We start from the raw sequence: 12,879 nt of genomic DNA on the forward strand, positions 1-12,879 counted from the left end.
CTTGCTCACAGTGCTGGAACATATAAGACCCTCACTACTCCAGGTGTGGTCTGCAGACCAGCATCATCAGCATCACAAGTTTATTAGAAATGCAAATTCTTGAATCCCACGCCAGACCTCCTATATCAAAATCTGCATTTTAATAAAATCCTCAGGTAGTCATGAGCACCTGAAAGTTTGAGAAGTATGCTTCAGATTACTCATGAGTACAAACACAAAAAGCGGGGTAATCCTTGTATCTCTCTCCCACACTTTTCTAGAATTTTCTTAGTATTCGGGTACTTCCGTCTGAAAAACTCAAAACGCCATTGAGCATGATGGGAATAAATCCTAGTGTCTGCTGCCACCTTGTGGTGAGAAGAATTTGCAGGCCGAATTTGCTGTTCAGGAAATGGGGAAGTGTTTGAAGGGAAGGATGGACCAGGCACTCAACTTTTCAGCGGTGAGAGACCACTATAAAATTATGTGATATAATAAATAGGCTTGGTGTGGACTATGAGATAACCAAATAAGAACTGGCTTTTTTCATGTGTGTCCCTCCCCCCCAGGCTGAGAGAATATTCATCAGCTTTAGTTGAGAGATCTAACAAAAGCTGGGATCATTGGCATTCCTACCCAATTTTTCCACTTTGGGATTCAAACACGCACATCTGAATGTCATAATCAATTGGTGTGTGATGATTTTATTACCAACTCAAATAACAGTGGTTAGAAAATCAGGTCACCTTTTCTGCCTCTGCCTTGCCCAGGAATCTAGAACATGTGTTCCACAAAGTGAACTGGAATTTCCCACCACTCTGTCAAATGCATCATTCCCAGCCTCTGGGAAGTTGGTAAACAGAGTCCCACAAATGATGTCTCTCACACCTAGAAGAGAATAAGAAAGCGATTCCAAAAATTTCCTACATACTTTCCCCCAAAGAGCCCAGAAGTTAAAAGTGCCTCTGGCTCCTGATGATTTTGTTTTGTAGTTTGGGAGCTCAAGAACTGAAGAATCCAAAACAGCTACTACAGGTGGACCTAACAGCAATGGAGCACCCTCAGCTGTATCTTCCAGAGTCCTTTAAGGGTGCCTGTGGAAGAGCTGGCCAGTACCGAAGACTCCAGCAACCCAGAAAGAAAACTGGCCCATTCAAAAGGAAAGGGATTGAAAGGTAGGCCAATGGGAGTGATTTTCTTTTCTGTTGAGTAAGATTCTTTGGATTTTGCATTAAACATATTCATTGTGATGATTAGAAAAGGTGGCATCTCTTTTTCAGCATTGCCTTTAGAAATGAGCACTCTGAATGGATCGGGTGGTGGGGGAGGCACCGCGTTTCTACATTGGTCAGGAAGCCTAGTGCCACCATGGAAGCCTCATTTTATGAGTGTAATCATAATGGGGGAAACCTCTCCTTTCTATCTAAATTTGGATTTTAATGTGGCATATGATGAGAAAATAAGGACAGCCTCGAAATTTTAGACATCACATGTCCAATGCAAGTACTGCGATTTTGAAAATTCAATAGTATATTCTTCGAGATGAGTCCATGATCAGTGCTTTCTGTTCGCTTGCCCAGCAATAATTGTATTTCACGCTCTGCACATTCTTTAATATTATGTTAAAACTGTCTTATACCTGGTATTTCCTGTCAATGGAAAAACCGTAAAGACAGGCAATGAAATACTCCAAACATAATACATTTTAATTTGGAAAATCAACGAGATGATTTATTTTCCAATTTCCTTTGGCTTCTTTCTTACCAGGTTCATGAGCAATAGCTCACACATGTAGAAATGAGGTGTTTTGATGAGACTGAATCCTCCGACACCAAACTTTTGAACTTCCATGGACAAAATGAAATATTGCAGAGATTTCCACTTTCAGTAAGAAAAAGAGTTTAAAGGGGGAAGCAATCCTACAAAATACATTCATTACCAATCAAGATATTTGAAAACTTAAGAAGGGAAGTGTTCTTTTCAAAACAGAAATTGTAACGGTTCTATTCCAAGGCCCTGGAGCAAAATCACCTTTGTTAGTTACATTGTAAATAGGTCGGGAATGAGGGTGGAAGGGATGCAGTGGGAGATACATTCTAGAAATTCAGACTACTTAGAGCTGGACTTTTAACCTGAGGGATTAGGTGCATGGCCTTGGCTTTCTTGAGTCTCCTGAAGTTCTATCTTCATTGTTTTAGGGGTGTGTGTGTGTGTGTGTTTATGGTAGTAGAAATTGGTGGCTTTATTAAATGATTCTCACAGGGCTCTAGGGAAGATTAATCCTCGTGCATAAATGGTCTTTGGGCACATTAGAAAACGGCACTCCATCCTCGAGACACTTTACTGCCACCTGCTAGAGAGTTCTAGTTAACTTAGAACTACGATGACTAAAAGAGAATAGCACCCCCAGTGTTTGTGTATCTGTGTGTAACAGGCAGACAGCCTATGCCCAGTCCCAAAAGGGAGCGCTGCCTAGCCAACATTCTCTCCTGCCTTCTTTTGACCTCCTGCTTGAGCCCTCTCCTTGCTTTTTACTTTTTTCCTTCACTCACCTGATCCACATATTAATAAAAGCTGTTATTTATTAGGTTCCAAGCACATGAATTATTTCTTTTTATGCTCACATTTCTGAAAATAGTATACCCCTTTTCAAACGAGAAAATCTAAGCTGATAGAGGTTAGATAACAAGCTAAGATCACCCAGCTAGGAAGTGTGGTGTTGGGTTGAACAAGACCATTTAGTTCCAGCGCCTGGGCTCTTCTGAACTACTTGCCGTGTATAATTACAGAGAAGCTGAATGATTTAGCTCCAGTTCAGAACCGTATTTTCTTCGAGGATGGTCTATGTGCTACTGGTAGTACTTGAGATATTTTAGGTAGTATATGAAGAATATTTTTAATAGTTATGAACTTATTTTAATCCATATTAGAAATATGTTACGCTTATTGCGAACATAACACAACATAATATAAAACCCAGGATTTCATGCAGAGAAATGAAGATCTATGTTCCTACAAAAACCCATACAAGAGTATCAATGCCTGTATTCATATCAGCCCCAAACTGGAAACAATCCAAATGTCTTTCAGGGAGTGAATGATGAGACAGTGTGGTAATCCATATCATGGATTATTATTCAGCAACAAAAAGGAACAATTGATACATACAACAATCTGGATAAATTTCCAGAGATTCATGCCGAGTGAGGAACAAAGTAAAATCCTAAAAGTTATATACCATCTGATTCCATTTATATAACATTTTGGAAAGGACAAAATTATACAAATGGCGGACAATGTAAGGAGGTGGTGGGGGTGAGTGGGTGTAGCCATAACACATGAAGGAGCCTGGTGGTGATGGAAATGTTCTGTATCGTGAAAATATCAATGTTGTGATGATGACGCTTTTGCAAGAGGTTACCATCAGAGGGAACTGGGCGAATCTCCCCATATTATTTCTCACAACTGCCTGTGAAACTACAATTACCTCAAAATAAAGGTTTAACTTTTTTAAATCTCTGGGATTTTTTGGATATTATTGCTTTGGATGATACTAAAAACAATAGCTAATTGAGGAAGAATATTAGCTAAATAATGGTATCATGGTATAGATGGTGTTTATTCTAGAACAGTGAATAATACAGACATTGGGATCAGATCACCTGCACTGTTATTTAATCTTTTGAAGCTTTAATCTCTTCATTTGTAAAACAGAGATGACAGGATGAGGGTAAATTACATAAAACACATGAAATAACTTAGAATAGTGTTTAGTGCATAGAACGCTATTAAAAAACATAATCTGTATTTTGTTGTTGTTGTTTGGAGAGTGTGAATGGGGGGAGGGGCAGAAAGAGAGGGAGAGAGAGAATCTCAAGCAGACTCCCTGCTGAGCACAGAGCCCAACACTGGGCTCCCACCACCCTGAGATCATGACCTGAGCCGAACTCCAGAGTCCGACGCTCAACCGACTGAGCCACCCAGATCCCACCATTATCTGTTTGAATTACTAAAACAGGCCAAAATGATGAAGAGAGTGTATGACTATCTAGAATCTTAGAAATAAGAGTTAAGAGTTATTCTATCTAAATGAGTATTTTACATATGTGCATCATTTATGGGGTCTCGGAGACTAAAAGACCTTATTAACTACCCTAACCATTGCTCCTCTTCCATCACTGTAGACTGGGAACCACCAAATCCAGCAAAATCTATATCCAGCCATCATTGAAAGGAGATTACCAATTTGCCAAGGTGTTCTAACAGTCAGACACCTGGATTAAAATCTGCATTCTATGCTTGGGCAATTAATTGAACCTCTCTATGTTTCAGTGTAGTCATTAGTGAAATGAAGATAATAATGTAACTGACCTCTTACGGAGCTATGAGGATAAACTGAGGTAGTGGTGGGAATGCACGTAACTACAGTTGGAGGACAAAACACGGAGGCGTTACTGTGGCTTTGTTTTTCTGTGATTTGGTTCTTGGTGTTCAGTTTTATTTTTTGGAATTGGATCGTTTGTTTGCAATTCAAGTTTGGATTTTGACAATTTTAATTGTTTGTTTTGGACTTTTCAATTTCCTTAACACAAATTCTTTTCTATTTTGTTTAGGTGGCATAGAGCCGTGTCCACCAACTTAGTAAAACAAAACGTATTAGTCCCCAAAGAGGAATCATCCGCTGATAGCGACATGGAATTTCATGAAAGACAGCAAAATCAAAAGAACCATTTGATGAAGAAAGTGAAGACTGTTTTGGGAAGGATGCTGTCCTACAAATGGAGAAGCAAGTCGGCAAGTGTCAGCCAAGGGGCCTCCACTAACCATAAGGACACCTTCCTTTCCAACACACAGAGCCTTCTTCCTAGAATTGTCAAAGAGCTTCCAGCCCCCAGGTTATTTACCAAACCAAGAATGCGAAAGCTGTCACAGAATGGTAATCAAAGGCAACTTACGGTTAAGTGGTTAAGTGTCAAGGCCAAGTGGAATAGTGAAGTTAGGATGGCTTTCCTTGCTACCCCAAAGTGTAGCATCTCCTGGGAGCTTGTCTGAAATGCAGAATCTCAGGCCCCGCCTGGGTCTACTGAGTTCGAGTCTGCATTATAGAAAAAGCCCCAAGTGACTTGCCTGTACATACATTTTTAAAAGTTCTCAAGTATCTTGTCTTTGAGGTCCCTCCCAGTGCAATTGGTGGTCTAACTGTCCTAAAGCCACTTTTTATTTAAACATGCATACACAGGCATATATACACATATATGGATATATGCATATATGGATATATGCATATACATTAACAAATTGAACGAAAGTGGGATTTTTCTTTTATTTTGTTTTTGGAATAAAGTAGTTATACAGCCTTTTAGCTACTTCCAACACCGGAGGGTGTGGGGAGAATTCTACGAATAAAATTTATGATTGGTAAGTCATAACAGACATTTTATTTTATTGTATCTACTTCCTACATACCTTGTGGAAGAAAAAGCATTTGAACTGTTAACTTGAAGTTGTTTTTCTTGCATTGTAGTAATGTTGTTGCGGGGCGGGGGGGGAGGGGTCCTATGAGTTATGACTAACAATACTACTAATATTCACATTCTTCTCTGTAGCTTTCCTAAGTTCATAGACTTGATTTTTTAGAGCAGTTTTAGGTTTACTAGAAAAATTGAATGGAAGGTTAAAGAGATTAACTTCCCATATACCCTCTCTCCCCACCCCACCCACCCCCACTGTTAACATCTTGCCTTAATAGGACAAACCCATCATGTTCTGTCATGTATCCACCATTGCAATGTCGTACAGGACAACTTCACTGCCCTAAATATCCTGTGTAGCTTCTTAATGTCCTTTACAGAAGAGCATCAGGAAACCTATATGGCCCTTCCAGTATGTGTAGGGAATCCACACACGACCCCACATTTCACACAGTGATAAGGCTGCATACCTGGTGAGTACTTTTTCCAGAAAACAAACAAACCCCCCAAAACTGACGTCTTCCAGCTGACTGGTGGCCCTTTTGATCTCTCTGTCTCTCTTCCAGAAAAAGCAGTCACTAATGCTAGCATCCAAGCATCTAGCAATTACCTGGCATAGAGTCACCTGTCCATTTTTGTTGAAAATAACAAAGATGGCGTGTTTCTCTACTGCTGGGCCTGGAGTTGAAGAGTCTAGCAGGAAACAGAGGATTAATTCCTCCTCATCTGTGTGCATTGGCTTATTTTCATCTTAGTTGGAATAACCAATCTCTATACCAAGAATTCTTCAGAAAATCTGTCTTTCAGGACACAGCTCTCACATTGTGACACTTTCACCTGTGGCCCAAAGATAGTGGCTTTCCCCCCTTGACCCTTGTAACATTTTTAACAGATATTTGCTGAATACTTATTATGTATTTGCCATGCTATTAGGGATAGAGTAGCAGATAGAGCAGACATGGTGGGTGCCTGCCCTCATAAAGTCCTAGCATAGAGGGACATTCCAACATTAGACAGATAATTACATCTGACACAAAATAGCAGCACAGGGCACTACGGAAACTCATCATGGGTGCTCTAACTTTAGGGGAGGGGGCTCCAGAGAGGCCTCCCCAAGGAAGGGACAACTCAGTTGAGATTTGAAGGACAACTAGAGTCAGACAAGGAAAGAGTAGGAAGAGTTTTCCAGGAGGAAGAGAAAGCATATTCACATCCCAATATAAAGAGAACATAGGGTATCATGAGGACATGAAAGGAATTCAGCCAGGGAAAAGCTGGTGAATAAGGTGGTCAGGATGGTATAAGTCACATTAACAATGTTTAACTTTCTCCTAAGAATTTTTAATGTTTTGATAAGAAAACATCAAATACTTTCAAGCTGGGGATTTATAGAATCTGATTTGCATTTTTGAAAGATAGCTGAGGCTGCAGAGCAGAGACTGGATGGGAGGAGGGCCATAGCTGATGCAGGCAGGACAATAAAAACCTCCTACGTTGATTCAGGGGAGGAAGGATAGTAGCTTAGTTGCAGCACTGGGGACAGGGAGGTGAAGGCAGAAGCATTCATAGGTGGGTGTTGTAAGATTTGGGGAAGAGCTGGATAGTAGAGGGCAGGGAGAGGGAAGCGTCCTGGGCTGAGCACATGCTCTGAGAGCAGAGCCCTGCTCACTCATTAGGAGCCACCACTTCTGGCAAAGTCCTTATCAATGGACCCCAAGCAAGACAAGATGGTTGTAGGTGTGAGCACAGCGGGAAGGCACTGAAACACAGAGTGAATAGCAAACGCCTTTTCCCCAATGCTCCTGTCAATCCTTTTTCATTAAAAAAAGAAAAGAATAACCTCAAATTTAGTGCCTTCTGCAGGCAATAACATGGTTTTGTTTTTACCATATTAACTGGAATGCCTATTATGACACTGGTTTTTGATTTATGCTAGTGTCTTAAAGTTGCCTTTATAAAAGCATTTATTGTGTTAAGAATTGAATTGCTATAAAGAAAAATATTAAGGAGGCCGGGCTTCACATGGCTCCTGGAAAATGAGAAAAACAATGAATATGGTAAGGTATGGCAGAGCCTTGAGCCACATCGCTGGACAGTGAGTCACTTTAAACATTCCTTCAATTGATAACAAGTACTCAAGGGATCATCTTACACAAGAGACGGTTACTTTTTCTAATTCCACAATAGTTGAAGGAAAAAGTAACAAAGGGCAAAACTGAAACCTCAAAGAGACGTCATCACCTTGCCAAAAGGGTTGGTGACCACTGATGTCATGACCACAAGAAAAGGCAAATGTGTGCAGGAAAAAGTATAAGATGAGAAAAAGCAAACCCATGTTTTATCTTTAACCCCAAGGAAAAAGGCTACTGAGGCAGCATGGAATTGGTCTTTTCTGAATACTGTCTAATAAGAAAGTTTATCATTGTGGGGGCGCCTGGGTGGCTCAATCCATTAAGCATCTGCCTTTGGCTCAGGTCATGATCCCAGAGTCCTGGGATCCAGCCCTGAGTTGTGCTCCCTGCTCAGCGGGGAGCCTGCCTCTCCCTCTTCCTTTGTCCCTCTCCCCACCCCCGTGCGCTCTCTTAATTTCCCTCAAATAAATAAATAAAATCTTTACAAAACAAGAAAAAAGAAAAAGTTTATCATTGAGATCCTTACAGGTTCTTCCCCCCGCTTCTCTCTAAGCGACTATGCGACTTGATGTTGTAGAAGCAGAGACAGAGGAGATAACCCGAGGAAACACGCTGCTCCGGGCCAGGAGGACCACCAGGCGGTTATCTGTGACGTCCCTTCCATCTGGACTGCAAAAGGTACAACGCTAAAGCAAATGCGCCTGGAAAGGCTTGCAGACGAGTTGATGTTTAGGGGAATGGTAAAGGCCAAGTTCTCATAATAAAACCCTCTATCTGCTGCTTGCATCCTCCTATCTAAGAACTGAGGACACAGCAAGCAGGCTTTCCAGGTCTGATTCTTCCACATCTGAGTGCAAGTGGTTCAGCTTCTACTGTCATCGGGGCAGCACTGGAGTTCTGCTTTATGCTGACTTTTCAACTATTCGGCTATCGACTTATTATATTAGCATCAGGTCAGTCACAGGTGCTGCATGGAGAGAAATTCACTAGGCCAGCACTTCCCAGTAGAACGTTGTGTGAGGAGGCAAGTGTACAGCATCCAATATGTAGCCATTAACCACATGAGACTTTTTTTTTTAAAGATTTATTTATTTGGGAGAGAGAGACCATGAGTGGGAGGGGCAGAGGGAGAGGGAGAGAAGCTCTCCAGCAGACTCTGTGCTGTGTACAAAGTCCCATGCAGGACTCGACCTCATGACCCTGAGATCATGATCTGAGCCAAAATCAAGAGTCAGATGCTTAACTGTCTGCAGCACCCAGGCACCCCAACATGTGACTTTTGAACCTGAAATGTGGCCAGTGCAGTTAAAAAGCTGAATTTTTAATATTATTTCATTGTGATTGAAATTAAAAGATAGTCACATGTAAAGACAGTGTGGCAGTGGACAATCCAAAAGCATCCAAGCCAAAATCTGTCCTGATCTGTGCATATGTAAACTTCAGCCTAAATTGCCCAGACTATTTTTTTAAATTGCCTAAACTATTATTATTTTTAAATACAACAAACATTTACTTAGAGCTGACTTTGTTCCAATTTTAAGTGCTTTGGAAATATCAACTCAGATAATAATTACAATGGTCCTATAAGGTAGGTAGCAATAGGGGCACCTGGCTGGCTCAGTTGGAAGAGCTTGGGACTCCTGATCTCAGGTTTATGAATTTGAGCCCCAAGTTGGGGGTAGAGATTANATTATTATTTTTAAATACAACAAACGTTTACTTAGAGCTGACTTTGTTCCAATTTTAAGTGCTTTGAAAATATCAACTCAGATAATAATTACAATGGTCCTATAAGGTAGGTAGCAATAGGGGCACCTGGCTGGCTCAGTTGGAAGAGCTTGGGACTCCTGATCTCAGGTTTATGAATTTGAGCCCCAAGTTGGGGGTAGAGATTATTTAAAAAATAAAAATCTTAAAAAAAGAAAAAAAGAGGGGCACCTGGGTGGCACAGCGGTTGGGCGTCTGCCTTCGGCTCAGGGCGTGATCCCGGCGTTATGGGATCGAGCCCCACATCAGGCTCCTCTGCTATGAGCCTGCTTCTTCCTCTCCCACTCCCCCTGCTTGTGTACCCTCTNAAAAGAAAAAAAAAGGTAGGTAGCAATACTATCCTTATTTTAGGGGTGGTACTGAGAGGTTAATTTGCTTAGATAAATGGCAGAGATGGGTTTCAAACCCAGGAAGATCTAGCTCGAGAATCCTTGTTTTTAATTACTAAACTAAATACTAATTATACTGTCCAAAATGGTAGCCACTAGGCATATGTGACTTTTTAATTAAAATTAAATAAAAGTTCACTTCCTCAGTTGCACTAACTACATTTCAGTTTGCTCGATAATGACATGTGGCTTGTGGCTGTCGTATAAGCAAATAAGGAAAATTTCCATTTTTGCAGAAAGTGCTATTGAACAGAGCTGCTCGAGAGTATCATTGTTGGAAGGCACCGATATTAGTTTTGAATTTTGCCTTTTGTGTGCCAGGTTCACAATTACTGTGTTCCTATTATGTACTGGGTAATTTCTAGGTTTGGGGGCTCTAAAGGTAATCCAATAGACATAGTCCTGTTGTGTGAAATTTATGATCTAGTAAGAGGGATAGATATTAAACCACAGCTCTGCAGAGCATTGAGGTAAGGATAACCTTTTGAATAAATGGCACTGGGACAAGTAGGTGTTCATACGGGGAAAAAAGAAATTTGATCCCTATCTCACACCATATGCAAAAATTAATTCCTATTCGGTTATAGATCTGTGTGGAAAAGGTAAAGCCTTAAAACTTGTGGAGAATGATAGAGATGATTTCAGTATAGAGAAATTCTTTTTAGGATACAAATATCACTGGCCATAAAAGAAAAAAACGGATACATCTGGTTATAGTAGGATTGCTGTTCAGCAAAAGACTTTAAAGGTTGTCAACTGGCTTCGAAGGGTTTTGTTTAGCTCTGGGAATGATCTCAACATATTTGCATTAATTGGTCACATTTAAAAATGAGAATATTTTTTAAAAATCTGGACTTTAAGCCTTCTTTTGAAAAATAGGATTTGGAAACACTAGGCCCACAATTCCTCATGATAACAGCAGGAGACGCGCAGAGGCTGGCCCCTTGGCAGGAGGCACATTCTCTCCAGTTTACCACCAGCCACAACTGGTCCTGTTTTACACAACCTTCCTGGACCGTCCAGGCATTTGACTCTAGAATAGTGGTATTCAACAAACACAGAAATAACTTAGTAATAACCACATGTGGTAAGTGTTCGGTAGGAAAAAGTACTGGGTTTTATGGGAAAGAAAAAAGAGGAGTCCAACTATATATACATAGGTGGATTGGGGAGGGTCCTGCAAGTGACAGGTGAGCCTGGGCAAGTTGGCAGAGCGGAGCGGTGGGGTCAGCAGACTCGTTTGTAAACTCAGACACTGGTTAGGTCCCAGATGTGGTCCCACATCCCACTTTGTGTTGGTTTCACAATAGTCTCAATGAGAGTTACTAAGCACAAGGGGAAGGAAGAGTGAACCCAGTAAGACTAAAAAGGGCCTATTAGCCAGAAGCCATGACCTAGGAATGATTTCCAATAGCAACACTATTAAGACAGGTACTTAGAAGCAGCAAGCCAGGGACAATAGGAAAAGTATCAGGCATGGGGTGAGAAGAACCCAAACCCTTCTTTTTATGTTTGGAGACATGTCTGCCATGAAAATAAGGAAACCACAGCAAAGAGACCAAATTAACAACTAGATCCAGTGATAATGAGCTTTCTGGGGCACTGGTCCTCAGCAACCCCACACTCTCACTGTGCTCAGCGGCTGCTGAAGCAATTTCTTCTTTTTCCCCTTGTGAGTGACCTGCTTTTTTCCTGACACTGTATATTCTTTCAGAACCAGACAATCTCATTTCTCTGCACCCTATAGATCTCTTCAAAGAGAGCTCTGGGCACAAAGGAGATACATGGGGCGTGGGGAATAATATGAATATGCTCTCCACCCAACGTTGTTATGTGGCAAATGTTCAGTTTATAAGAGAAAGTCCCAAGGGTGAGAATTCATATTTAAGCACTGTCATAGAAATAATGTTGGTACTTCTTAATCTGGTGTGTNATTTAAGCACGGTCATAGAAATAATGTTGGTACTTCTTAATCTGGTGTGTTTTTGCATTTTTATGATAGGTTCCGTATTCATCAAAAAAGAGATCACACTTCCCAGCACTTAAAAAAAAGAAACATAGCATGGAAAACATCCTCCGAAAATCAGATTTGACAGTAGGAAAACTTCAAATGCAGGTAGTGGACAAAGGCTTTTACTTTGTGTTTCAGAAGCATCACGGAGGGCCGAGTTAACTGAATACACAGCCCTGCTAGACAGCATGGTTGTGGGATGAAATTAATGATTAGCACGAAGAAATAATGTTAGTAGGGGGCATCCTGAGAGTGGCTTAAGGATTGCTAAGGGCACGTAGGATGATGCTGTGTGCCTAATAAATATTAAGTGAATTCAATTAAAACGAAGGCATGCACAAAAGCTTCTTTTGAGAAGAAATGAGATCGTCTTTACCACTGGGTGGTAAATGCATGTTTTCAAGCTCTGTTTGCTATGACTTGAATTAGAATAATACTTGGGGATTTGCAAAACGTCCACCAATTCCTGAAATTGTCTCAGGAAAAACCACTATCCCTTTGGTTTTGACAAGGCTTTCCAACATATGGCTATGTTTCTTTGCATCTGTCTGCCATAGGTGGATGACCTCATAGAAACAGTGACAGATAAATCCATGAAGTTACTGGCCCAAAGGCATGCTGAGCTTCAACAGTGTGAATTTCTAGGAGACGAAATTCTTCAGTCTTCAAAGCAGTTCCAGAGGATATCCAAGAGAACCATGAGGAAGTATAAATTGAAAAATGTATGCTTCCCATGTACCTGCTGCTGCTTCTGATTTTGTTCCCGACTGCATAAAAGTTATTTCTGTAGGAATTCTGATCTTTTGGTACACAATCCTGAATAAATCTCTCTAGTGAATTAATCAGTTGGGGAGATGGACATTTCTTAGAATATTCTGCCCAACACTCCTTAAAAAAAATCTTTTTTGAAAAATTGATTTTTAATTCTGAGTCAATGTTAGCAAAATTTTTGCTTCATAATTCTTACTAACATCAGAAAACAGAAACATTTACCAAGGCATAGCAATTCTGCAAAGAAATTTCTCCCAGGATTTGCCAGATGAAATTAGAGGAAGCATTTAAAGGTATTATGACACTTTTAATATGACTACTACTGAGTTAAATTTAAACTTTCATATTTAAAGATAAGA

At 40.6% G+C, this 12,879-nt stretch overlaps 1 protein-coding gene across 1 annotated transcript; it reads left to right on the top strand.

The window, feature by feature from the left end:
* The first annotated feature begins 1,029 nt into the window (after positions 1-1,029).
* On the top strand, positions 1,030-12,724 carry C4H3orf49 (chromosome 4 C3orf49 homolog). Its single transcript, XM_034657244.1, has 5 exons — positions 1,030-1,154; positions 4,593-4,915; positions 8,136-8,260; positions 11,741-11,854; positions 12,307-12,724. Exons 1-5 carry the CDS (start codon positions 1,030-1,032, stop codon positions 12,502-12,504), a joined length of 885 nt encoding a protein of 294 aa, XP_034513135.1. The 3' UTR covers positions 12,505-12,724.
* The last annotated feature ends 155 nt before the right edge of the window (positions 12,725-12,879 follow it).

This window comes from Ailuropoda melanoleuca, chromosome 4 (genome assembly GCF_002007445.2).
Source record: "Ailuropoda melanoleuca isolate Jingjing chromosome 4, ASM200744v2, whole genome shotgun sequence".
Lineage (NCBI taxonomy): Eukaryota > Metazoa > Chordata > Mammalia > Carnivora > Ursidae > Ailuropoda > Ailuropoda melanoleuca.